The 27,833-nt window shown below is 44.2% G+C and overlaps 1 protein-coding gene across 1 annotated transcript; it reads right to left on the reverse strand.

Moving 5' to 3' along the window:
* Positions 1-277: 277 nt before the first annotated feature.
* On the reverse strand, positions 278-27,636 carry LOC124268160 (polypeptide N-acetylgalactosaminyltransferase 11-like). Its single transcript, XM_046703182.1, is given in 13 exon segments — positions 278-412; positions 4,220-4,330; positions 6,387-6,479; positions 8,467-8,598; positions 9,804-9,953; positions 10,740-10,857; positions 21,216-21,342; positions 21,345-21,459; positions 21,922-22,049; positions 24,324-24,490; positions 25,073-25,154; positions 25,928-26,220; positions 27,552-27,636. Coding segments are annotated over 12 exon segments (1,617 nt in total). The 5' UTR covers positions 26,187-26,220; positions 27,552-27,636.
* Positions 27,637-27,833: the final 197 nt, after the last annotated feature.

Consider the following 27,833-nt stretch of genomic DNA (forward strand, 5'->3'; position numbering starts at 1 on the left):
GTTACAGTATAGGAGTTACAGCAGTCGATAGCTTTGTGAAACGGGGTCCCGCTATGACTGTCGTAAGTCTATGTTGCAGTATAGAAGTTACAGCAGTCGACAGCTTTGTGAAACAGGGCCCCTGGCCCTGGAATGTCAAAATGTCTATTCCAAACTTCTATTGACATTCACAACCAACTTGGGGCTGTGAACTGTCCTCTGAGAAATGTCTGGATGGTTCACTGACGTGAGGTCCAAGTCCATGACTAGACGGATGTTGAGCTTTGACTCCTTGAGTCTACTCTATGACGAGATCAAAGTTGAGCAGGGGATGATCAGAGCAGATGACGAGCTTCAGGAAGGAGTTTGGCTCAATCCCTGTGGCAGACAAACACTTCCCACTACCGGGGTTGTACAGCTGGGTCTTCCCGGACTGAAACGGAGAGATACAGGCGTGAGTGAGTGAGTGAGTGGTTGTGTGGTTGAGTGGGTGGTTGGGTATTGGGTGTCTTGGTTAGTGGGTGGTGAATGGGTATGAGCGAGTAAGTGGGTGGTAGGTGGTTGAAAGAGTAAGTGGCTGAGTGAGTGCAAGCAGGCAGGCAGGCAGTTGAGTGAATGTGTGAGTGAGTGATTGTTTGAGTGGTTGAGTGAGTGAGTGGTTGAGTTAGTCCTAGCAGCAAACAAACACTTCCCACTGCCTGGGTGTTATGGCTGTATACTACCAAACCTAAAGATACAGCATGAATAAGTAAGGACATGTTTGGGCAGGTTTTGTCAGATGAATTTTCTGATCAACCAATAAGGATTAAGGCTTCTGAATTCTTGGTATGAATAAGCAAAAGTTGCTTATCAGCATGTCAATTTTCTTTATCTCAAAACAAAAATCAATCATCTGGTTTTGCCTAAAAATGATACAGGCCATTATATTGTTACAGATATTTTACACTCTGTCATTAGTGACATCAAGGCATCTACATCCAGAAGAGACTTTCCATTGAGTAGAAGGAACTTGTGTGTCCTGTATGGATTTTCTGTTCTAAAATTCAAAATGTCCAAATCCAGACCTTCATTAAAATAGGGCAGTAGGAGTTCATTAATTCTGCCCTCAAATTACATCACTGAGAAGAATCACATCACAGAGAGGGATCACATCAAAGAGAGGCATCACATCACAGAGTGGGATCACATCACTCAGAGGGATCACATGACAGAGGGATCACATCACCTCACAGAGAGGCATCACATCACCTCACAGAGAGGGATCACATCACCTCACAGAGGGATCACATCACTGAGAAGGATCACATCACTGAGAAGGATCACATCACTGAGAGGGATCACATCACAGAGAGGGATCACATGACAGAGGGATCACATCACCTCACAGAGAGGCATCACATCACCTCACAGAGAGGGATCACATCACCTCACAGAGAGGGATCAAATCACAGAGAGGGATCACATCACTGAGAAGGATCACATCACTGGGAGGGATGACATCACAGAGGGATGACATCACAGAGAGAGATCACGTCACTGAGAGGGATCACATCACAGAGAGTAATCACATCACACAGTGGGATCACATCACAGAGAGGGATCACATCACAGAGAGAGATCACATCAGAGCGGGATCACATCACAGAGAGGGATCACATCACAGAGAGGGATCACATCACAGAGAGGGATCACATCACTGGGAGGGATCACATCACTGAGAGGGATCACATCACAGAGAGGGATCACATCACAGAGTGGGGTCACATCTCAGAGAGGGATCACACAACTGAGTGGGATCACATCACAGAGAGGGATCACATAACAGAGAGAGATCACGTCACTAAGAGGGATCCCATCACAGAGAGTAATCACATCACACAGTGGGATCACATCACTGAGCGGGATCACATCACAGAGAGGGATCACATCACTGAGAGGGATCACATCACAGAGAGGGATCACATCACTGGGAGGGATCACATCACAGAGAGGGATCACATCACAGAGTGGGATCACATCACAGAGAGGGATCACATCACAGAATGGGATCACATCACTGTAGTAAATCTACGAATGTTATTTTGGACCAGTGGAGTACAGGCAGGACCACTAAATATTGTCCACTCACTGGTCCTGTGTTGTAGCTGGAAATTTTGAAAGGTTTCTTTCCCTGTATTTAGTTCAATCGAGATCCATACAACGTCATCCCTCAATATATAGAGAATACTACGAGGTCTCATTACATACTGAATTATCTGAAGCGAGTGTCCTTCCTATGGTATCTGACCCGGCGAGGTCAGATAACATAGGAAGAATCACGAAGTTTCATTATAATTCGTATAATGATGAACCAGAAGTGGTAATATTATTTATTACCCACTTCTTACATGCATTAAATTGACAAAATAAGCGTATTTTTGTTATTTTTGGTTTCAAAGCGAAACCGGTTTCATAAAGAGGTTGCGGAAGAGTTTTGTACTGTAGTACAATATTTGCATGGCGTCACACTGTAATGGCGTCACTGCCTTGGTAACCGACGTCACGATGCATGTCAGTTGTCATCGCCTCGTACAGCCTTCTACAGTAAACTTCTCCGTAGCACCCGTTTCTTGGTTTGCAGTTGCTTCGACTAACATCACTGGTGGAAACATTGCGTTTATGTTTTTCAAGCCGGATATAATGTCTCAGTTCGACTCACAATTAAACAGCGACCGCGACAGCGTTCGCAATGTTTACATTCCCACAATGCATTTAAGTTGTAGAATGAATGAATTCACGTGTTTGTTAAGAAGGAAAAAATAGTTACGTCAGAATGTGACCTAATTGAGAGGTCATCGGTTATCCAATCAAATCGTTATAATCTCAGGTCAAGTCGTTACGACACAGGTCAACGCGATACGACACTCGTGTGACGTACGAGATTAGTATGCAACTACCCATACGTTGACCACGTGGGTAATAAAACTATTTAGCTGTCATCACCACCAACACCACATCACCATCATCACCACCATGTTACCACCATATACATCATCATCACCAACATCATGTTACCACCATCAACATCATCATCACCACCATGTTACCACATCAACATCATTACCACCATGTTACCACATCAACATCATCACCACCATGTTACCACCATCAACATCACCACCATGTTACCACATCAACATCATCACCACCATGTTACCACATCAACATCATTACCACCATGTTACCACATCAACATCATCACCACCATGTTACCACCATCAACATCACCACCATGTTACCACATCAACATCATCACCACCATGTTACCACATCAACATCATCATCACCACCATGTTACCACATCAACATCATCACCACCATGTTACCACATCAACATCATCATCACCACCATGTTATCAACATCAACATCACCACCACCATGTTACCACATCAACATCATCATCACCACCATGTTACCACCATCAACATCATCACCACCATGTTACCACATCAACATCATCATCACCACCATGTTACCACATCATCATCACCACCATGTTATCAACATCAACATCATCACCACCATGTTACCACCATCAACATCATCATCACCACCATGTTCCCACATCACCATCATCACCACCATGTTACCAACATCAACATCATCACCACCATGTTACCACACATCAACAACATCATCACCACCATGTTACCACATCAACATCATCACCACCATGTTACCACATCAACATCATCATCATCACCACCATGTTACCACCATGTTACCACATCAACATCATCATCACCACCATGTTACAACATCAACATCATCACCACCATGTTACCACCATCAACATCATCATCACCACATCATCATCATCACCACATCAACATCATCACCACCATGCTACCACCACCATCATCATCATCACTACCACAATCATAATTGTAGTGTGTTTACTATAAGTAGTTGTAACACCAACACTATGTACATCATATCGGGATTACCCCATTTTGGATAACGTCATCTGCACAAAGATGATGACGGCATGTATGTATGAAGTAGCCATCTTGCATTAAAGATGAAGGTTGACACCAACTCCCTCATTGTGTCTTGGTGTACATGGTGTAAGGGGGTGTTTCCCACACTGATTATATACATTACATTGAATTTTCTGTGTTAAAAGTGTCATCATCCCATCATCACTACCATCATCATCATCATCACCACCAATGTCATCATCCAAGTGAAGCTGCTTACCTGATCTTTACTCTCTGAAGTTGACCTGCATACAGCCAGATGCAGGAGAGCCTTCTTGTTGTACACCTCTTCCTCCGACTCCACACAGAGACCTGAGGCCATGTGCTTCAACTGGGGAATAAACATAAAATGTGTCACCCTCTTTCACCAGACTAAATAAACATAGGCTCAGTATTACTTGTTACACTGCTATACTGAGTCTAACAAAACCTTGTGGAAGGTTCGTCAGCTGACCTTTTCAATGGACCAATCAGAACACAGCTTACCAAATCGTGCAAGTTGACATTCACAAATACCTTTTGAACTTTTACCTCGAAAACGTTTTGTACCCAAACGATTCTGAATGCTATTTTCTGTACGATCTCTTCCGAGTGATGCACATGGAGCAAACCACAAGAGCGAGTAAACAGTCACTGAAAATAGCATTTTGTCAGTATTCAAAGATGTCAGCTTTCGGAAATATTAGCTAATGATGGCCATGTCAACAGAAACCCAAAAGCGTATATTCTGCAGGTCATATATATGTGTTCTATGCGGGTTTTCATTTGTTATGAGATCCGTGTTGGCGACCAGGGAGGAGAAAATCCATTTTGTAAGTCCCGCCAAACCCTAAATAGTAGCCGTTGTCTTATTGGTTAAATCCGTTTGTCCGTCTCGCGTTTGATTGGACGGTCATAGGTCGCCCAAAGGTTACCTGAGGCGACCTTCCACAAGGTTTTGTTAGACTCAGTATAGCGCTATTAGCAGTGTAAGAAATAACACTGAGCCTAAGTTTACATAGACTGCCTCTTTCACAGAACCAACAATATTTCCCTTTTCTATTTCATACACAAAAATGTTGCACATCACAGCGTTCATACCTCACTACCAATCATCCAGCTGTACATCAGCTCCTAACTATCTACAGACAAAAGTAAAATGAGTTGTCTTCTTTCTATACTTGATCATACTCCAGTTCAAAGTGCAAACTAAACTCGTTCCATGTGAATTTGACATAGTCAGCTGCCTATAGCGGCTGCCCACTAATAACAACCAATAGGTGTCAACCCAAAATGTGTCCAGAAATTGAGAACCATTTAAGGGCCGGGTTGCAGGTGCCGCAGTTCCAGGGCAAAGTTCTAGTGAAGAGGCTAGGGGCTTGACTGACTGACTGACTGACTGAGTTTGGTTTTACGCCGCTTTTAGCAATATTCCAGCAATATCACGGCGGGGGACACCAGAAATGGGCTTCACACATTGTGCCCATGTGGGGATTCGAACCAGGGTCTTCGGCGTGATGAGCTAACACTTTAACCATTAGGCTACTCCACCCCACCGCCCGCTTAAACTTGAAACCACCAGCCGAAAATTTGGGAGGAGGGCATTTTTAAAGTATTTTGGAAGCCTCTGCCGGCAAATTAGCACATGCAAAAAAAAATGTGAGATTTAATATTCTGGCTGTAAGAAAGTGGTTTTCATTTAACGAATGTGAGACTCACAGCAAAAACGTGAGAGTTTACAGGTTTGACAACCCCATGTGAACACCAATGGATTTGAAACAGCCTGCAACCATTACAACCCATACCATACCTGGCAAACAGCTGTGACCTTACAGTTCAATGACAGCCATTCATCTACATCATCAATGCACAAGCTGAACACGTTTACTACCCAGTGAGTGAGTGAGTATGGTTTGATGCCACCTTAATCAATATTTCTGCAACATATGCCTGAGGGACACCAGAAATGGGCTTCACACTTTGTACCCATGTAGGAATCGAACCTGGGTCTTGAGGCATGACCAGTGAACCCTTGAACAACATGGCTACCCCACTGTCCCAATTTGCTACTGATCGTGTGAACTTGTTCGTGAATCCCCACTTTTGTTGCAGCTTATTTGCATATGCTGCAGCTTATTTGCATATGCTGCAGCTTATTTGCATATGCTGCAGCTTATTTGCATATGCCAGGTGCGCTCTTCTTATGCACTGTCGACCATTACCACACCTTGAAACATTTGTCTTTCCACATAATAACATTTCAATCGTACGAGTAAAGGTTTAACACTTTTAACACACTTTTTGAAATCATCATTGTCTAATAATAAACCTATTCTGGAAATGTTTGATGCGATGGGTCAGAGGTCAGATCCATTGTCCGTTACACTGATGCTTCCTATCAAACATACCATCCCAGATCTCTTGGTCTTCGGCTGCTGGAAGTTCCCGAGCGATTTCTTATTGAATAATATCTGCTTTCTACTGTAGTTACTCGGCAACGACTGAAAGCACAAATATTCACATTACAATAAAATACAGGCTGTATGATACAGGTCGTACACTATGCCCCTGTTCCCACCATCCAGATGTTTCCTTCAACACACTGACTCAGCAGACACATTCTATGTCTCCCATTTACAACTGAACCCGTGGACATCTGGATTAGAATTGGTCTTCAGTAACCCATGCTTGTCGTAAGAGGTGACTAACGGGATCAGGGGCCAAGCTCGCTGACTTGTCAACCATGTCATCGAATCCCAATTATGTGGATCGATGCTCATGCTGTTCATCATAGGATTGTCTGGTCCAGACTCAATTATTTACAGACCGCCGCCATATAGCTGGAATATTGCTGAGTTAAACAACAAACCAACCAACTGGCTGCGGTCCTATTGGGGTAGAGTCAGATTGTTTCAAGTCATTTTGCCAAGACTGCCGAGGGCCATTTCTTCCAGACACCAAACCCAGTTATGTTTAGCCAGACACTGGTGTTCAGAATAGCAAGCTGCGGGTGTTCAGAATAGCATGCTGTGGGTGTTCAGAATAGCATGCTGTGGGTGTTCAGAATAGCATGCTGTGGGTGTTCAGAATAGCATGCTGTGGGTGTTCAGAATAGCATGCTGTGGGTGTTCAGAATAGCCTGATGTGGGTGTTCAGAATAGCATGCTGTGGGTGTTCAGAATAGCAAGCTGTGGGTGTTCAGAATAGCATGCTGTGGGTGTTCAGAATAGTGAATAGCAGCATGTGGGTGTTGCAATAGCATGCTGTGGGTGTTCAGAATAGCATGATGTGGGTGTTCAGAATAGCATGCTGTGGGTGTTCAGAATAGCATGCTGTGGGTGTTCAGAATAGCATGATGTGGGTGTTCAGAATAGCATGCTGTGGGTGCGCATGCTGTGGGTGTTCAGAATAGCATGCTGTGGGTGTTCAGAATAGCATGCTGTGGGTGTTCAGAATAGCATGCTGTGGGTGTTCAGAATAGCCTGATGTGGGTGTTCAGAATAGCATGTGCTGTGAATAGCATGCTGTGGGTGTTCAGAATAGCATGCTGTGGGTGTTCAGAATAGCATGCTGTGGGTGTTCAGAATAGCATGATGTGGGTGTTCAGAATAGCATGCAGTGGGTGTTCAGAATAGCATGATGTGGGTGTTCAGAATAGCATGCTGTGGGTGTTCAGAATAGCATGATGTGGGTGTTCAGAATAGCATGCAGTGGGTGTTCAGAATAGCATGATGTGGGTGTTCAGAATAGCCTGATGTGGGTGTTCACAATAGCCATTTCTTCCAGACACCAAACCAGGTGTTTGGAATAGACAAACATGGTGTTCTACTGACTGACAAGGCTAGAAAGTAAATACAGATAGAGTCAGTCAGTGAATCCAGTGGTTACCACAGTATGAATAGGATTTACAGTGAAAAGTTATAAAAAGGCATTGTTATTACTTCATGCAGACACTGAGCTGGGATATACTATTAGCCATGAATACACAATGCCATTTAGAAAGTGGTCAGATGCAGTAAGTGAGTGAGTATGTTTTTAAGCCTCTTTTAGCAAAATTCCAGCAACATCACCACGGGAGACACCAGAAATGGCCACACATTGTACCCATGTGGGGATCAAACCCAGATCTTTGGCGTGATGAGCCAACGCTTTAACCACAAGGCTACCCCACCTCCCCTGGTCAGATGTAACATGTTATATTTGGGATTGCACTTTTTCAGTAAAGTGGAAACTGTGGAGGCTGAATTGTTTAGGTGGCTGACTTTGTGCGCTGGCGATTAGGTGCCTGACTCTTAGGGTGTGGGTTTGAATCCCAGATGGGAATCAACCCAACATAGTAGTAGAATCTGTACTTTGCTGATGAAGTGTAATCCCAAACAGGATAAATGTTACATATAGTATTATGTTCAGTAATTAAACAACATTGCTCTACCCTATTTCGATGGGTTGAAATGACACACACATTGTCCTTTCCCTGGACAAACCTACCAGCTCTGGGTAGACTGTGTCCAGATACCACTTGAAGGATTTACAATTCAGCTGCCTCCTCAGAGTCTTGCGATCATAGACATCACCGGCATCAACTCCTTTGGCACCCGGACTGACCTTGTAGTAATATTTCTGAAAGAAATGACCTAGAGTGACTTTCCTGTTGATGTGACACCTTCACCAATGAAATAACATCGCTATTGTGAGCTATGCCAAGAAGTGAGGGCGTGAGATTACCTTTACACCGCTTTTAGCAATATTCCAGCTAATATCACAGTGACAGACAACAGAAATGGGCTTCACACATCGTACTTATGTAGGGAATCGAACCCAGGTCTTTGGTGTGACGAGCAAACACTTTAACCACTAGGCTACCCCCAATCACTCCACTGAGTGATATTACATTGCTGAGACAATATTTCATATATTATACAGGGCTGTAACGATGCATCAAACTATTGATGGATTGCAATTGTTGAGTCTAGGATAGCAATTAATCGATGGTAGAAACGAAAAACTATAAATGCATCGATAGTATGTGTGACTATCAATAGTTTAGCAATTGACTACTGTTGATAAATGCGCAGTGGAAAATAAAGGAAGCACCAGATTCGTTCACTTTGAGTTATGGCCCCTGTTACCTCTTAAACAAACTTGAACTGGTTTCCAAGTTTCTTGCCAGTTATTAAAAGAGACTGAAACTACTTCAGCTTGTTCTTATTTCATATAAAGTACACTTTCATTTGGGAAATGACTTCAAATGAGACAATTAAAGGAGAAAAAGCTATTGCAGTATTGCAATAGTTGGTCACAACAGACTATCGCTATCGCAATAAGTTGTTTCCTTCTCAATAGTCACCCCTAATATTAATATCATATCACTGCATGTAACCATGGCAAATTGTAGAAATGTATTACCTTCTACGCTAATACATGCATTTTTCGCATATTTAGTCACTGGAATGAAATTATTTCAAGCCTCCTCTATGTACTAGTATTAACTTGAATTATCATATGTTATAGAAAGAAGGAGACAGAATGTATTCATAAAATCATGGTTATCGAACTAGAGAGTTTGGATTTTTTTCAGGGTCTGTAGAAAGACTTTGTTTGTTTGTTGTTTAATGCTGAAGCCAGCTATATTCCAGCTATTTGACATGCATCAACCAAGTCGGTGAGTCACCTCTTACAACTAGCATGGGCTGCTGAAGACGAATTCTAACCCAGATGTTCATGGGAACTGTAAAAAAAATAAATCGCTGAGGGAGTTCTTGGTGAAACTATTCAAGTTGTTGTCAATGTTGTCAGCTTAAACAAGAGTCGATGATGTCACTTACAATGTAGTCATCCATCCACACAAGGGCCACTCTGAGGGAGTTCTTGGTGAAACTGTCTCCTCCTGGTCCAGTGTACGGCCGACGCTTGCGGAAGATGTGCCCTACACGCGAACATGGGATGATCTCCAGCTGGCCGGCACACATCCAGATCTGACAACATTATCAAATGGTTTAGAGCAGGAGGGGGTGTAGTAGAAGTGAGGAGGAGGAGGGAAAAGGAGAGGCCAGCAGGCAGAAGAATGGGAAGGTTAAAAAGGAGAAGTAGAGGTGATGGGAAAGAGAGGAAGCATAAGAAGGGAGTGAGTGAGTTTAGTTTTACACCACTTTTAGCAATATTCTAGGAATATCATGGAGGGAATAAGAGAGGGGGAGGAAGTGGGTCGGAGGAGGAAGAGGAGAAGTTGAGGGGATGGGAGGGAGAGGAAGAGTAGGGTGGAGAAGGAGGGAGAAGAAGATGAGGAGAGGGGTAGGGTGGAGAAAGAGGGAGAAGTTGAGGGGATGGGAGAGGAAGGGAGAAGTTGAGGGGATGGGAGAGGGAGGAAGAAGAGTAGTGTGGAGAAGAAGGAGAAGTTGAGGGGACGAGAGAGGAAGAGTAGGGTGGAGAAGGAGGAGAAGTTGAGGGGATGGGAGAGGGAGGAAGAAGAGTAGTGTGGAGAACAAGGAGAAGTTGAGGGGATGAGAGAGGAAGAAGAGTCAGGTGGAGAAGGAGGAGAAGTTGAGGGGATGGGAGAGGGAGGAAGAAGACAAGGAGGGAGAACTTCAGGAGATAGGAAAGAGAGGAAGAGTAGGGTGGGAGAAGGAGAAGTTGAGGGGATGGGAGAGGAGGAAGAGTAGGGTGGGAGAAGGAGAAGTTGAGGGGATGGGAGAGGGAGGAAGAAGACATGGTGAATTATTTTATATCTAGTTTATATATACTTTGTTACCATGGTTACTCACCCTGAAGGAAATCTCCAGATTCTCTCCACCCCACACATCCATCCCCGAGTCATACTCTCCCATATGATGGAAGTATGATCTGTCGATGGCAAACAGGCCTCCCGCCATTGTTGGGGATCTGGAGTGAGTGAGTCAGGTTTTACACTGCTTTTAGCAATATTCCAGCATTATTACGTCGTAGGACACCATAAATAAGGCTTCACACATTGTACCCGTGTAGGTATCAAACCTAGGCCTTCAGTTGGAATCATTAGGCTACCCTACTGTCCTTGGGGGCCTGGAGGGGGGGGAGGCAAGATATTACATTGAATTCCAAACGAAATAGAGGATATTATATGAGTGCCCATGTCATATTATGTTTACGACACGAGTGCCTGAATAGAGAATACTACACGAGGTCTCATTACATACGAATTATACGATGGTATCTGACCGAGCTAAAGCGAGGTCAGATAACATAAGGAGGTCACGAGTTTCGTATAATTCGTATGTAATGAGACCGAGTGTGGTATTTTATTTATTACCCACTTCTTACATGCATTAAATTGACAAAATAGCGTATTTTTGTTATTGTTTGGTTTCAAACCGAAACCGGTTTCATAAAGAGGTTGCGAAAGAGTTTTGTACTGTAGTACAATATTTGCGTGACGTCACAGTGTAATGACGTCACTGCCTTGGTAACCGACGTCACGATGCATGTCAGTTGTCATCGCCTCGTACAGCCTCCCACGATAAACTACTCCGTAGCACCCCGTTTCTTGGTTTACAGTTGCTTCGTTCGGCTAACATCACTGGTGGAAACATTGCGTTTATGTTTTTCGACGGATATAATGTCTCAGTTCAACTCACAATTAAACAGCGACAGGGCAACGTTCGCAATGTTTACATTCCCACAATGCATTTAAGTTGTAGAATGAATGAATTCACGTGTTTGTTAAGAATGAAAAAATAGTTACGTCAGAATGTGACCTAATTGAGAGGTCATCAGTCACCCGATCAAATCGTTATAATCTCAGGTCAAGTCGTTACGACACAGGTCAACGCGATACGACACTCGTGTGACGTACGAGATTAGTATGCAACTACCCATACGTTGACCACGTGGGTAATAAATGTTGGTATGTTGGTACCGATATTTAGGCACGAGTGTCGTCAACATAGTTTGATATTGGCACTCATATGATATTCTATTCATTACTGAAGTCGTCAAATTGAGGAAAATAAACCCAAATCAACATTCAAACATAGGCTGGCTACCAACCGTCGCCGCATGTAGAATGCAACGTCATAGAAGAACCATGACGTCAGGGCATTGTTCATGATGTCACGTTACCATGGCAAAGTGATATTTTGCCCTTGGGCATTGTTTGAAAAATATTAACCCCGATATTTTTGCCCTCGTAGGTAATAAATATGCATATTACACATTACAATCAAGTCGAAATGGTGTGTGTTCAATGATCAGATTGTCATTTGTGTGTTCTGATGATACTGAAATGGCTGCTAATCGGAGGCTATGCGCGGTGTTCGAAAAGTAGCAAGCCTCACCTAGAAAATGATACAAATGCAGCTGTTTTTATATTTTATTTCTCTACATATTATGTGTTAACCTCAAGCAAATTGGTTTTTCTATGTTAAAGCCTTATGATCCCCATTTCGTTTGACTTTTTATCTTGGTACCCCCAAAACGCAAAATTTGCAATATATGCATCGCAAACTTCAGGAAACAAAATATGAAAGAAACATTTTCTGTGTTTGAGATAGACAGAAGTCCTCTAGAATCAAACGTAGATATTAAAGTGCATCAAAAGCAATTTGATAAAGTGACTCCCCCCCTTCATGTTTACTGAAAGAGCTTGTTTTGGAGACACTACCCACCCACCTTTTCAGGTGACATAATCACAAGGACATAACTTATACTTGAAAATTTTAATATAAATTGTATATTTATATACTTATCCTATCTCACGGTATGTACTTTTCTCTCTTGAATCGACAATGAGTGGAACGATGTAAACTTTTTCCCTAGGCCTCTCTTGTCCATCCGCCCAAGCACTCCATGCTACCCTCACTATAAGACAGCTTCCTAGCTCTCATGCAAAGCATGCGGCATGCACCACTAGCTGCCCACGTGACTATCTCCGAATCATCATTCTCATTCTTGGAGCCACTGGATAATATCCATCTTGGAGAATCTGCATAGCGGGGAGGATGGGTGGGAATCTGTCGCGTGAGATAGGATAAGTATATAAATATAAAATTTATATTCAAATTTTCAAATTTTAAAACTTATCCTATGTAACAGTATGCACTTATCCCACGGTCAGACGGCGGGACACAGATACCCTGTGTCTTGACAGTGCTAACAGCAGGAACTGTATAGACTGGAAACGACCGTAAATAGCGATGCACAAGGGAGGCCTGACAGCATGCACGCAACTCCTATGCTTGTGCTGAGTTCTCTTGAACTCTTTGGCTTACTAAGCACAACGTCTCCCAGGAAGATGGGTGCTCCCGAGCGATTTGGTGTTTTGCCGCAATCTCCAAGGACGGACGCAGCTCAATGAGAAAGGATGTCACTTCGCCACGGTTTTCAAGGTACCCCCGTAAATTAAAGTCAGCTGACAATAATCGGGCCAGCCCCTGCTTCGAGAAGATCCCCACAGACACCGGCCAGGGGCGGCTGAAAGAGAAGCAAAACTTGGGAACTCCGAGTTTTACAGCATTAAATTGACCCTCACTCCTTTGCATAAGCTTAGTCAAAGGATGTGCCCAGCAACTTTGGAGTCGGAACACAACGAAATCCACTGGAATTCGTGAGTGACACACTTCACTGACGTAATTGCTTTGAAAAGTAGAGGTCAGGAAACGTGAAATGTCAAACCCTTCCACATCGTGATACAGAATCGAGCTCAAGATTCGTCCAACCACCGAGGTGGTAGTATCTCTGTGTCTTAGCATAAAACTAAGTGAAGTAGTCCTAACCCATAAGCAATCAAAACATAAAGCAGACAGCAAGTTCAGACTTATATCCAAGAAAATACAGGGAAGCCGCAACCACGAGGGACCGTTCCCTATCTGCGTTGGTGGGCTGTAGACAGCTGTTGTGCGAGCAAAAGGGGTCCAAACTGGTGCAGGCCTTGGACATCTTTGACTGAGAGGTCTCGAAGGTAGTGCGAGGAGAAGACCGAGTCAGATCGCCGGAAACACCCTTCAATAATGGCGTGGAGAGAGCAGTTACTATGCAGAGCCGTTGTAGACGTTAACGCCCGTGTCTCATGTGGATTGGAAGCTGTCGGGGGCGGTAACCCAGGGAAGGTGTAAGCCCGTAGGATGGTGGCTCTCTTCCAGAAGGATAAAGTGGTGCGAGACACTTCAGCCCTGGATGTTGAGGACAATGGAGTGAAGAGGCGCTTGCGGAGACGGTGGCGATCTTTAGAAGCAGCAAGAAAAATCTTCAAAGCCCTAACAGGGCAAAGCTGCAGGTCTTCATTGTCATGCGGCCCAAGGATCATGGACAACGGTGGGATGGTAAAAGTACAATATCGGGTTGTCCTTTGCAACTTTGCTACAAAATCCCAACGGAGACCGAGGAAGACTTTGCCATGCTTCTTCTGTTCAAACTGGACTCTGTTAACGTCCAAAGCGTGAAGTTCAGAAATCCCAGCTGCTGTAGCCAAGGCCACAAGGAAGAAGGTCTTGAAGGAAATCTTCTCAAAGTCCTTCTGAGCTAGGGGTTCATAGTCCGCCGAGGCCAAATGACGCAGCACCACAGATAAATCCCAAGCAGGAGGTCTAAATTTCTTAGACTGATCAGCCAACTTGAAGGACCGGACCAAACACTGAAGCTCAGGAACCACGGAGACCTTAGAGCCTGTGGTGGTAGCCAGGACCGAGTTGATCGCAGCAAGGTAAGTGGCCAAAGGGGAACCCTTGAGCTTCTCAGACGACTGCAAATGCTGCAGAAACTTAGCGACGATGTGAGGCGAAGTAGAAACAGGAGATATAATGCCTCTGGACGTGCAATATATCTCAAAACATTTCCACTTCTCATCATAAAGTGAGCGGGTGGAAGTCCGATGAGCAGAAGTGATGGCCATAGCCCCTCTCTGCGAATACCCCTTGGCGATTAAGGACTTCTGCAGATGTGCCAAACGTGCAGAGACAGAGTGTGAAGGGATACATGACAACGATCCGAGTGAGGGTGTAACAGTAGGTCGTCCCGATCAGGAAGAGGAACTGGGTTTAGGTCTGCAAGCTGTGCGAGATCGACAAACCAACTCCTGACTGGCCAGTAAGGGGCGACCAAATTCAGTAGAATCTGGGGTTTCTGGATGACTCTGGGTAGGAGAGCCCGAGGTGGAAAGGCGTAAGCGTTGAGTCGCTCCCACTAAATCACCAGAGCGTCGAGAGATCCCACGCTAGTTGGTTTGGTATCAGCAAGACAAACTGCGGGAGCTGATGGTTGAACCGCATGGCAAATAGGTCGACTTGGGGCCTTAATAACAGGAAGACCAGTTCCCGAAAGATCTGTGGGTTCAAGTGCCACTCCGTGGGAGACGGCCGATCAGAGTGGGACAGCGCATCTGCGATGACATTCCTGACTCTGGGAATGTGTCTGGCTCGAGCATCGATGGCAAGGGAGTCGATCAGATGGAAGAACCGAAACGCCAACTGAAGAAGGTTCGCCAAACCCATCGTTGAAAATGAGTCTTAGTTTTGTGGAGTTTTTCTTGGGAACCAGAAAGATGGGGGAATAGAACCCCGGAGTGCTGGGCGCCGGACTGAGAGACTGGACTTCACATTTCTCTATGAGCGTACCTACGGTGGAAGGAAGAACCTGGACCTGGTCCGCCTGGTAGCTGCGGTGTACTGGATGCACTGTCAGCAGCGGACGTCTGATGACTGGAAGGTGATAGCCTCTGGTGAGGAGGTTGGTCACAAAAGGATCGTCAAGTACGGTCCAGTTGGGAGCGAACCTCGCGCTCACTGGAGAGTCATAGATGGGGACGGCTGGAGGCGGGAGTTCCTAGTCGTGCCCTTGTTTCAACGAGTCACAGCTTGGGGGCCCCACTCCCAGCTCGGGAGTTGGACTTGGGAGGACATCGGGAAGAAGTGCCACGACCTCTAGCTCGGGACAAATGGCCACGAAAACCCTGACGCAGTTCCGGATGAGAAGGCACGAACCGTGGAGGCCTCCTTTGTATCATGGAAACTTGCAGATGAGACTTCTGGAGTTTCAATAATTCCACCGAAACCTGAAATTGAGTGTCCCGATCCACCTTCGTCGAAACTTCCCCAAACCTGCCATTATACAAGGATTCTGCAAACCATGGTTGACGGAAGAGTTCAGCCTTAAACCTGTCATCCCATGAAGACAAATTGAGTGGGCTGCAACGTCGAACTGCCAGGAGATAGCCAGGGAAATGAGACAGCTGGTCAAGTACGATCTAAAATTGGTCCAGTATAAGGGACATACAGCCGCTGATGTAAGCATCCTGATCGGTGAAAGAGTGCTCCACTGATGCCGCAACCACGTCCACCGCTGAGATGATGCAGTTGATCGAGGGTAAGGAATGATGAATAGCTGTAACCATGTGAGACAGTTCTCGGTCTTCAACTAGAAAAGCTGAACAAGTCCTCTTCCCACAAAGTGTTGGGACATCCTCATCCACCGAAGGGGTAGTAGCCAAGGACTGGAAACCATGGGAGTGAGTTGCTGGTAGCGAAAACCTAGGCGAAGACAGGCCATCCTTAATCCGTTTAAGGCTTTTAAAGGCATGATCCAAGGACGTAGTGAGATGAGCAATACAAGGCCATGGTGGGAAAGTAATAGATGTCAAGTCTCGTTGTCTCATGGAGAAGGAATGAGATAAATCCTCCGGGCTCTGTGACATAGGGAAGTGGAGTTTCTCCACTATCCAAGCTAAACCTTGAGGCTCATCGACAAAATCCACAACGGAATGTCCTGGAGACGTAGGATCAGGTGGAACACCAGGACTAGACGCCGTAACAGATGGTCCGAGGGGAGGAGCATTCCCCGTAGAGTGAGCAGCCTGTTGTTGATTCCAAGAAGTAGTAAGAGCACTTAACATCGCAGCCAGATCTGGGGGAGGAGTAGTTTCCTGCGCAAGAGTCCAGGAATCTGGTACAATCCGAGTAGAGAGACGCGAAGAGGCAGGAGTCCCGTCAGAAGTCATAGCACGCTGAGATCGCAACTCGGAAAACAGTTGATTAGATCGACAATCCGTAGAACCATATCTATGTCTGGAGGGGGACGAACCGGGAGAGGATGCACAAATGGAGACCCGCTGAGGAGAACGGGAGCAAGGAGGGGAGATATCGCAACGATAACGACGACGCCTTGATCTTGAACGATAGGCAGCAGTCAACCGTGTAGGAGATCTAGGGTGACGGGTCGAGTGGGCAGAACCAGAAGTCCCATGATGACGAGAAGACGAATTCTGAGGCGGTGACTTGGAACGAAGAACCGATCTCAACGAAGCAGAGGGAGGCGTGTGCTTAGTTGAATGCGAATGAGTCGAAGAGTGGCATCTCGGTGGTGAAGTAGCCCAATCAGGTCTATCCGGTGAACAAATATGAATAATAATAGGAGACTGATCCAGACGACACGGTGAAAGCCGCGTCCGTGCTGAGGAGACATGACCGTAGGGTCCAACAGAGTAGTTGACGAAGTACAATTAGGTGAAGTACGTTTAGCAGACGATCGATCCGGAGAATGCTGACTCTTAGACAGGTGTTTCGATGAAGACCGGTTCGGGTGAAAGCTGTTTCGTAGAGAGCCGGTCTAATTCTGGGGAAGGTGGACAGTCTGGGGAAAGTCGAGGTGGAGGGGAGCGGGCAAGCGAAGCGTGATTCGAACGAACTGTGATTCGATCTGGCAGGCTTCGGCGAAGCAGAAGATCGAGGCAGCTGGACGCAAGACACACTTCTTTTCGCCGAATGGGAAGGAGATGGTGAAATAACCACTGACAGGCGTTGAGGCGAGGTAGACTGGTTCCTCTCACTACTGGATGAACGACGAGAGTGAAAACAGCTTCTGCGCATGCGCTCTGTGCAGTCAGGTGTAGAGATCAGCTATTTCTTGTCTGAAACAGATAAGCCAGGTTGCCGAGATAACTGGTCCGGTGAACGAGAGACAGAGAGCGTAGTTCGAAGGTCCTGCTGTGTAGAGGTATCCTGAGGGGTGGTAGCAGTCTCGACAACCACTACCCGGGACGTGGTCGAAGACGAAGGACTCGGGCTGGAATGTTGAGAGCCATACAAATGCTGAACATCTTCCGATAAGTAAAGTTACTTAAATAACAAATATCACTTCAAGAAACATCTACCTAATGCAGACCGAGGGAATAAATTTTGAGACATGCTCTAAAATGTGTTTTTACTGATGAAAATACAAAAACTTAGAAAAATAAGGGGTAGTGGGACGTTATTTGATACAAACATTAACTGCCTGTGTTACGTCATCAGCATCCACGGTATCGACAGGTGAAATTGACACCTGAGCACACGCTCGGGCGAGGGGTCATCTCAATAGGTGTTTTCTGCAAAATGTTGAATATGTGTACGTATAGCATACGTATCGGTCATGTAAGGGATCATGTAAGGGATCATTTGTGTATGTGTGTTTGTTTTGAAATAAACATACGAATTACTGTACATTGGAAAGAATCCTATCACTTGTGTTATCTTATCGATTGATTGTAGAAGTGTGCAACGTTTTAATAAATGTTTTGCATGTCAACAGTATATTTCATTGATAAAATATGGATGTAATTCGGTCAGTTTAATCTAGTTGTGAACATTGGCCAAAGATTTAACGAAGTCACTGGTGTAGCTTCTTTAGAATATATATATTTTTCTTCTCATAAAGTTTGTAGACCACTCGTCTAAGCCCTCCCTTGTCAAAGTTGTCAAGGATGGTTTTACGTCCCGGTTTTGCATTTGAGACGGTCCCTGTCTTGTCTGATTTGTTTACAATATTGTAAACTTGTTGGTAAGACATGCCAACAGCTCTACAAGTTCTGTAATAAACCCTTTCTAAACTAATGAAAATTTTACCTCTGTCTTTTTTAAGCAGAAAAAACCTATAAACCTTTGCAACAATCGACTACAAATCGTTGGCCATAGTGGACGCTGTGATAAACAGAGACACAAACAGAGAGACGGAGACACACAGAGACACAGACACAAACACACAGACACACAGACCTCTGTCTTTTTTAAGCAGAAAAAAACTATAAACCTTTGCAACAATCGACTACAGACTGACTGACTGAGTTTGGTTTTATGCCGCTTTTAGCAATATTCCAGCAACATCACGGCGGGGGACACTAGAAAATGGGCTTCACACATTGTGCCCATGTGGGGATTCGAACCCAGATCTTCAGCGTGACGAGCCAACGCTTTAACCATTAGGCTACCCCAACGTCCCACAATCAACTACAAATCGTTGGCCATAGTGGACGCTGTGATAAAGATGTGCATGCATGACGGGAAACTTATTTATCAAGACTTAACATTTATATTATATTTCTTCAATAAAGTAACACAAACATTCAACATTTATTTGTTTAAAAACACGTTAATTCATATTTTTACACCACCTGTATTATTAGCATAAATGTAAAGACTATTTCAGATTTCTGTTGTTGAACTCTGAAAAAATCTTAAGTTGCTGTTTTGGTACCAAATTCTCTCCTGTAAACTGCCCTTTAAATGCATGGGAATGTTAAATCAGTTGCAATAAATATTAGGTAGACAATAGACGAGTTGATATATTGACAACATAGTACATTTATCACCTTTATAAAGATATTTAGGCTAAAAAGCATTTTTCTAGCATTTCAGACAGTACTTTAGTGGTGCATGACGCATGCTTTGCATGAGAGCTAAGAAGCTGTCTTATAGTGAAGGTAGCATGGAGTGCTTGGGCGGATGGACAAGAGAGGCCTAGGGAAAAAGTTTACATCGTTCCACTTAGTGTCGAATCAAGAGAGAGAAGTGCATACCGTGAGATACCCGGTAGGATAAGTTTAAAAATTAATGTTTTCACTTATTCATTATATCACTAAATACTGAATGGTCACACAAGTGTCAGCTCTCAATATATTGTAAACAGTGCCAGCTTGAATATCTGGACACAATGTTTTGAAAGATTAAAATAGGTTGTCCCCAAAAAACAGTCCCCGTCTAAATCTAAATCAAGCATTCAAAAATCTTTGACTGTTGATTATGACGGGAAGTCATCCAATACTATATTGAACATATTTTATATGATATTATCTGAGGACATACCATCATCCTAGAGGAACCAAAGGACAAGTCCTTTTTCATTTTCTGCAATTGTTTAAGAAATATTATACCCCAATGTCTTGTGATGACTAAACCACATTACCCACATATGTGAAATTTTGGATATGGCTTTGCTAATGATTCCTTCAATATAAAATGGAAGTTTTTCAAACACTCACATCAAGAATATAGTTAGGCTGACTACTTCTTGACCGCCCCTCATATACTCAACATTGAAATGTCATTTGCAATGACTCAAATATGGTGCTGCCAAATGGCGCAGTGTAACGAAGTGTAATTGACATCATCACAAAAAACACCTGGTTATGAATAAAGATCATTTGTGAGTTGACTTTAAGGACTCAGGTTGTTGTTCTTTGCAAGTTTTCATAAGCAAACGACAATCTGTTTGTTCACCACTGTATTATGGTTCTATGTGAACAGACAACACTCATTCACTAACTCACACACAGAGACAGAGAGACACACCGAGACAGAGAGACACACCGAGACAGAGAGACACACAGAGACACAGAGAGACACACAGACACAAACAGAGAGACAGAGAGAGACAGAGAGAGACAGAGAGACAGAGAGAGACACACAGAGACAGAGAGACAGAGACACACACAGACACAAACAGAGAGACAGAGACACACACAGACACAGAGAGACAGACACACACAGACACAAACAGAGAGACAGAGACACACACAGACACAAACAGAGAGACAGAGACACACACAGACACAAACAGAGAGAGAGAGACACACAGACACAAACAGAGAGACAGAGACACACACAGACACAAACAGAGAGACACAGACACACAGACACAAACAGAGAGACAGAGACACACACAGACACAAACAGAGAGACAGAGACACACACAGACACAGAGAGACAGAGACATAGACACAAACACAGACACACAGACACACAGACACAAACAGAGAGAGAGACAAACACTGAAACAGACAGACACAAAGACAAACACAGAGACAGACAGACACAAACACAGAAAGACAAAAACACAGAGACAGACAGACACAAAAACAGAGACAGAATGATTGGTTACTGAAGATCAATTCTAACCTGGATCTTCATGGGTGTCAAACAGACGGACAGACAGACAGACACACTGAGTCTGTGAACACTTACTTTATTGGTTTGCTGTTGGTAGCTTGGTTATCCACGAAACTCTGAGGGAGCTGGTCCCAGCGGAAATGCATGCCCCAGTTAAATCCTCCCCGTACCAGCGGCGAGGCCTCGTAGGCGAAGGTGTCGGGCTGATGATGTCAATAATGGGGATGACAACGTTGCGTTCGCTCTCTGCTACCCGTGTCAGTAGTGGCTCCAGCCAGTAGACATTCACCTCGCAGTGACTATCCAGAAACACTAACACCTGGGGAGAACAGGGAGTCAAATTAGGTTCAGTGAGTGAGTGAGTGAGTGAGTGAGGAGTGAGTGAGTGAGTGAGTGAGTGATGAGTGAGTGAGTGAGTGAGTGAGTGAGTGAGTGAGTGAGTGAGTGAGTGAGTGAGTGAGTGAGTGAGTGAGTGAGTGAGTGAGTGAGTGAGTGAGTGAGTGAGAGGAGTGAGTGAGGAGTGAGTGAGTGAGTGAGTGAGGAGTGAGGAGGAGTGAGGAGTGAGGTGAGGAGTGAGTGAGGAGTGAGTGAGTGAGTGAGTGAGTGAGTGTGGAGTGAGTGAGTGAGTGAGTGAAGGGACACAAGAAATGGGCTTCACACATACTACCCATGTGGGGAATCGAACCGGGGTCTTCACTGTGACAAGCGGAATCTTTAACTTATGGGCTCCCCTAATGCTAAAAGTATCTGACACATCATCCTAGCTTCTGCTTCACCCTACCTCTCCCCGGGCCTGTTTCGCACCAAACATCCGAGCCCGAATCAACCCTGATCTCTGCTCCAGCCGGAAAACCTTCACCTTAGGTAGGTTGGTGTGGACATATTCCAGGAAGTCTGACCCGAGGTCATCTGCAACACAAAACCCAGGGTAGAGAGTATGCCTACTCTGTCTTGGGCAACTACTTGGTTTGTTTGTAAAACATAGGCCCAGGGGGGTCACAGTAGAGGGTATGCCTACTCACTACTTGGTTTGTAAAACATAGGCCTAGGGTGGTCTCAGCATCCCGATAATCTCCAGGGTATACGTTACGATCACTCTCCACTATACCCTTGATACATCCATGGCTTGGCCCAATAATTATATTACCTCCCTTTGCTGGCCCCACATTGTCACAGTAGCCAATCAGCTAAGACCGCCGTTACATCCGAGCCTGCCAGTGTCAACAAAGATAGTACCTCTCCATCAATTGTGTTGCCAAGTTAAACGGTTAGATAATTTAAGAAGCGAAAGAGAATTGTGATTGGTTCACTCAACTTCCCAGCGTAGACACCTGATTGGATAAAAAGCCAGCAAAGGGAGATAATAAATTCATCGGGCCAAGCCGTGGATGCATCCAGGGTATAGCGGAGAGTGATCATAACGTATACCCTGGAGATGATCGAGGATGTGGTCTCAGTAGAGAGTATGCCTACTCAGCCTTGGTCAGCTACTTGGCTTGTTTGTAAAACATAGGTCCAGGGTGGTCACAGTAGAGAGTATGCCTACTCAGCCTTGGTCAGCTACTTGGTTTGTTTGTAAAACATAGGCCCAGGGTGGTCACAGTAGAGAGTATGCCTACTCAGCCTTGGTCAGCTACTTGGTTTGTTTGTAAAACATAGGCCCAGGGTGGTCACAGTAGAGAGTATGCCTACTCAGCCTTGGTCAGCTACTTGGCTTGTTTGTAAAACATAGGCCCAGGGTGGTCACAGTAGAGAGTATGCCTACTCAGCCTTGGACAGCTACTTGGCTTGTTTGTAAAACATAGGCCCAGGGTGGTCTCAGTAGAGAGTATGCCTACTCAGTATACCACTTAATATTCAAGGCATTCAAGTGTTCCACTACCATTTCCAAGGGAATGGGACATAAGCAAAAGATCATGAGTCAGGATAAGAAAAAATAAATTGTTTAAGAAACTATCATGTGGTTGTATGTACAACCTGATGGAGGGGTCACAATGGTAGGGGAAGCAGGAGGATTATATATAACTAAACACTATCGAGCATGGACCAGACAATCCAGTGACTGACATTACAAATGATCTACAAAATGGTCACAGTGTTTCAGTAGAGAGTCTGTCTCAGTCTGTGTCTACTATCTACTGTTTCGGTTGTTGTTTAACACTGTATTCAGCAGTCTGTAAATAATCTTCTCTGGACCAGACAATCCAGTGACTGACATTAGCAATGACAGTTGAGGCATCAAACTATCGATGGATTGCAATTGTTGAGTCTGTGATAGCAATTAATCGATGGTAGAAACAAAAAACTATATCGATGCAGCGACAGTATGTGTGACTATCGATAGTTTAGTAATTGACTTCCGATGATAAATTAGACTAAATGTGCAGCACAAGATACAGGATGTTTGGGTGCAGACTGCAGCTTCATTGAGTTTATGTTTTAACTGTTTACTTGATCTGGGTTTCAAGTTTCTTGTTAGTTATTAAAAGAGACTGAAGCTACTGCAACTTGTTTTAATATAAACTATACATTCATTTGGGAAATGACTTCAAATGAGACAATTCAAGGAGAGAAAAAATATTGCAATGGTATTGCAATAGTTGGTCGCAATAGTATGCTGCAATAGACTATCGCAATAGTTGTTTCCTCCTCAATAGTCCCCCCTAATGACAATCATCACCCGACCAGTCCTGTTGGTCACCTCTTAGAACAAGACTAATCCAAATACAAATTTCTATGGGGGCAGTCCTTCAGTATAACATCTTCTAATGGCATTTAGATAAACAAGGGAGAAAATTCTATGGACGTAAACATTCTTTATACAATGAATGGGAAAATACTGACATCAAGCAAGAGTATTATCTGATTGGTTGTTTGTTGTAAGCAACCATATTTGTTTGACAAACATTCAACTTGTACTTGATAACTACACAGATAGTCTGTCATACAGACCCTTAACAAACATATCCAAGAAAGCCCATGCAACTCTAGATTATGTGGCAAGTATAGATTTCCATAGCTTCAGTTTCTGACTCCTTACGACTCCTTTTCATTACATTTCATTTTTTTATTATGAACTAGTTTCTTTTCTGTAAACTATGTTTATTTCCGAGACTAGTTGTTAGTCTACTATCCATAGACTTATCTCCCTTGTCCTTGACCTTGAGTTGACAGTATGCCTACCAAGGTCACTGTAATCATCAATCAGTATGATCTCCTTGAGAAGGTGTTCCGGTGTCCGGGCTATAACAGTGTGTACTGTACGCAGCAAGGCGGATCTAGCCTCGTTGATGTAGCAGATGATGATGCTAGCAGTAGGCAGGTTGCTGGAGAAGACGTTGTCACTGCACCTGAAACACGACAACCAATCTCAGCCTGTAAGTCAGGAACAGGATATTACCCGAGTGAGTTATTGAACGGCAGTCTGTAAATAAAGGAGTATGGACCAGACAATAGAATGATGAACAGCATGAGCATCAACCTACACAAATGGGATACAATGACATGTGTCAACCAAGTCAGCGAGCCTGACCACCCGATCCTGTTAGTCGCCTCTTACGACAAGCATGGGTTAATGAAGAGCAATTCTAACCGGGATCTTCATGGGTCACTTCCAAGTCAGCGAGTCTGACCACCCAATCGAGTTAGTGGCATGGTTTGCTGAAGACCAGTTCTAACCAGGATCACAGGTATATGAGTGAGTGAGTGAGTGAGTGAGTGAGTGAGTGAGTGAGTGAGTGAGTGAGTGAGTGAGTGAGTGAGTGAGTGAGTGAGTGAGTGAGTGAGTGAGTGTGAGTGAGTGAGTGAGTGAGTGAGTGAGTGAGTGAGTGAGTGAGTGAGTGAGTGAGTGAGTGAGTGAGTGAGTGAGTGAGTGAGTGAGTCTGTTGTTAAGAGAACTACACAGCAGCGTCACTGTGCTGTTGTATACGTACTGAGGATTCCTGGTGTCGGGGATCGGCCGAACATAATCCAGTCGGTCGCTGATGAGGATGTTGAACGCATGGTGGTGGTAACCTGAACAGTCATTGTAAACAGCATTAAACAACAACACTATTAGCGGGGACACAAGAAATGGGTTTCACACACCGTACCCATGTGGGGAATCGAACCCGGGTCTTTGGCATGATGAACAAACTTTTTAACCACCAGACTACCCCACCGGCCCCAACATTGATGGATATACACCCAAGGATTCCCATATTTGGTTAACTTGTTATCTATCCTGCTTAGCAGCCAATAATCAATAGAGAATCTCCTAAAATTCAGATCTTCTATTCCAATATGATACCTTTCTACATGATATCTGAGGACAATGCCTCCCTATGCTGGGGTCACTCCACCTGGGGCAACTGTTTGATCATGTTTTGCGCCAGTCAGGTGTCCAATCCTCCCTATATGTCTCAATCCTCCCAATATCTCGCTTTCTTTACCTTGATCATGTTTTGCTAGTCGTCAGGTGTCTCAATCCTCCCTATATCTCGTTTTCCTACCTTGATCATGTTTGCGCTAGTCGTCAGGTGTCTCAATCCTCCCAATATCTCGTTTTCTTACCTTGATCATGTTTGCTTTGCGCTTAGTCGTCAGGTGTCCTCAATCCTCCCTATATCTCGTTTTCTTACCTTGATCATGTTTCCGCTAGTCGTCAGGTGTCTCAATCCTCCCTATATCTCGTTTTCCTACCTTGATCATGTTTCCGCTAGTCGTCAGGTGTCTCAATCCTCCCTATATCTCGCTTTTCTTACCTTGATCATGTTTACCTTGATCATGTTTCCGCTCGCTTTTCTTACCTTGATCATGTTTACGCTGGTCGTCAGGTGTCTCAATCCTCCCTAAATCGTGGAGATACTCTAAACTGTACTGGGATGATTTTCCACTATCGTCAGCATCGTCAGGGGGAAGGGGCATTGGAACTCCCTTGTGGGCTCGTGGTCGGAAAGGTCTCGGGCGACGGTTAATGTCGCTGGCATGACGGTGCAACAGGAAGTAGATGATGCAGAAACCGATGATGATGGCGACAGGCAGCTTGAGCTGGCGAAGACGGGGCATCACCACGTGACACCTGTCAGGACTCTGTCATAATCTGGAACATGTGTGCTGTGTTAAGAATATCCCACAGCTGCAAGGGCGGTGGGGTAGCCTAATAGTTAAAGCATTTGCTCGTCTTGCTGAAGACTCAGGTGCAATTCACCACATGGGGGTGAGTGAGTGAGTTTAGTTTTATGCCGCACTCAGCAATATTCCAGCTATATGGCGGCGGTCTGTAAATAATTGAGTCTGGACCAGACAATCCAGTGATCAACAGCATGAGCATCGATCTGCGTAATTGGGAACCGATGACATGCGTCAACCAAGTCAGCGAGCCTGACCACCCGATCCCGTTAGTCGCCTCTTACGACAAGCATAGTCGCCTTTTACGACAAGCATGGGTTACTGAAGACCAATTCTAACCTGGGACCTTCACGGGTAATTCACCACATGGGTACAATGTACAGGTATATTGCTAAAAGTGGCATAAAAACATACTTATTCACTCACTCAACAGCTCTGACAATATTCCATCAATGTCACTTGAAATTGGGTTCACAGATGGGGAATCAAACCCGTGACGGGCAAATGCTCTAACAACTCAGCTTCCCCATCGCCTCAACCAATTTCATAAGAAACATGCAGACAAACATATTCTTACAAAGTTGAAACATAAGCCCTATATTAACCGTGACCAAGCATACTTCATTCAATCCGCTTATGATGCACTCCTCCACCAAGCCCAATCTATTGTATAAACATCTCACCTATTGTATAAACATCTCACCTATTGTATAAACATCTCACCTATTGTATAAACATCTCACATATTGTATAAACATCTCACATATTGTATAAACATCTCCTTCATTGTACCACTCCTGTATTTGTACATCTCTGGTTTCATCAGCTTACAGCTTAACCATTTATGGCAATTATGTCTCATTGTTATAGTCAGTATATATACACATCTCCTCTACTTCATGTACCACTCTTGCTTGACAATGGTACAAAAATCTCTATTGAAACGTCGCACTCATGAAATAAAGAAGTTGTTATCCATCAAAATTGTTCTATATTGTGCTTAACTGCTTGTGGGTCTCTATTTTATGTATATGTGCGTGCATCTATTATACCAGTAAGTAACATAAAGAGTGATCTGAGGCATCAAGACGTGGCTTATTGTAAAGTCCACATCTGGGAATCGAACCCATAAGTGTGTGGAATGATGAAAAACACTTTTACCACTTGGCTACCCAAAAACAAACACTTGAAACTGCAAACATGTGGCAAGTATTGACAGTTACGTTGAACAAAATAATATCACATATTTTCAAATGTCACGCCCACACGTCTCTGAACCAACAAACACTTGTTGAAACATACTTCAGTACATTAGAGATCTGATGTTGATCGTTTTACATTCAGTCAACACCAACGCCAAGTAGACTGGTCTCATCACCGTGCGTTTGGGTATAGCTGCAACGCCCACAGACAGAACTCAGTTTGGAATGTGTGTTCGTTAAGATAAACTTGTCCAATCTCTACACGATGAATACGGAAATAATGAATAGATTTGTATCCGATGCAGCTTCAATTTAATGAATGGAATATCGCATAGAATTACATATACGGACATTGTGTAGGATTCTGCAGGACAAGCGAGAC

Source organism: Haliotis rubra, unplaced genomic scaffold, assembly GCF_003918875.1.
Source record: "Haliotis rubra isolate DU_JTF1 unplaced genomic scaffold, ASM391887v1 Scf1366, whole genome shotgun sequence".
In the NCBI taxonomy this organism is placed as follows: domain Eukaryota; kingdom Metazoa; phylum Mollusca; class Gastropoda; order Lepetellida; family Haliotidae; genus Haliotis; species Haliotis rubra.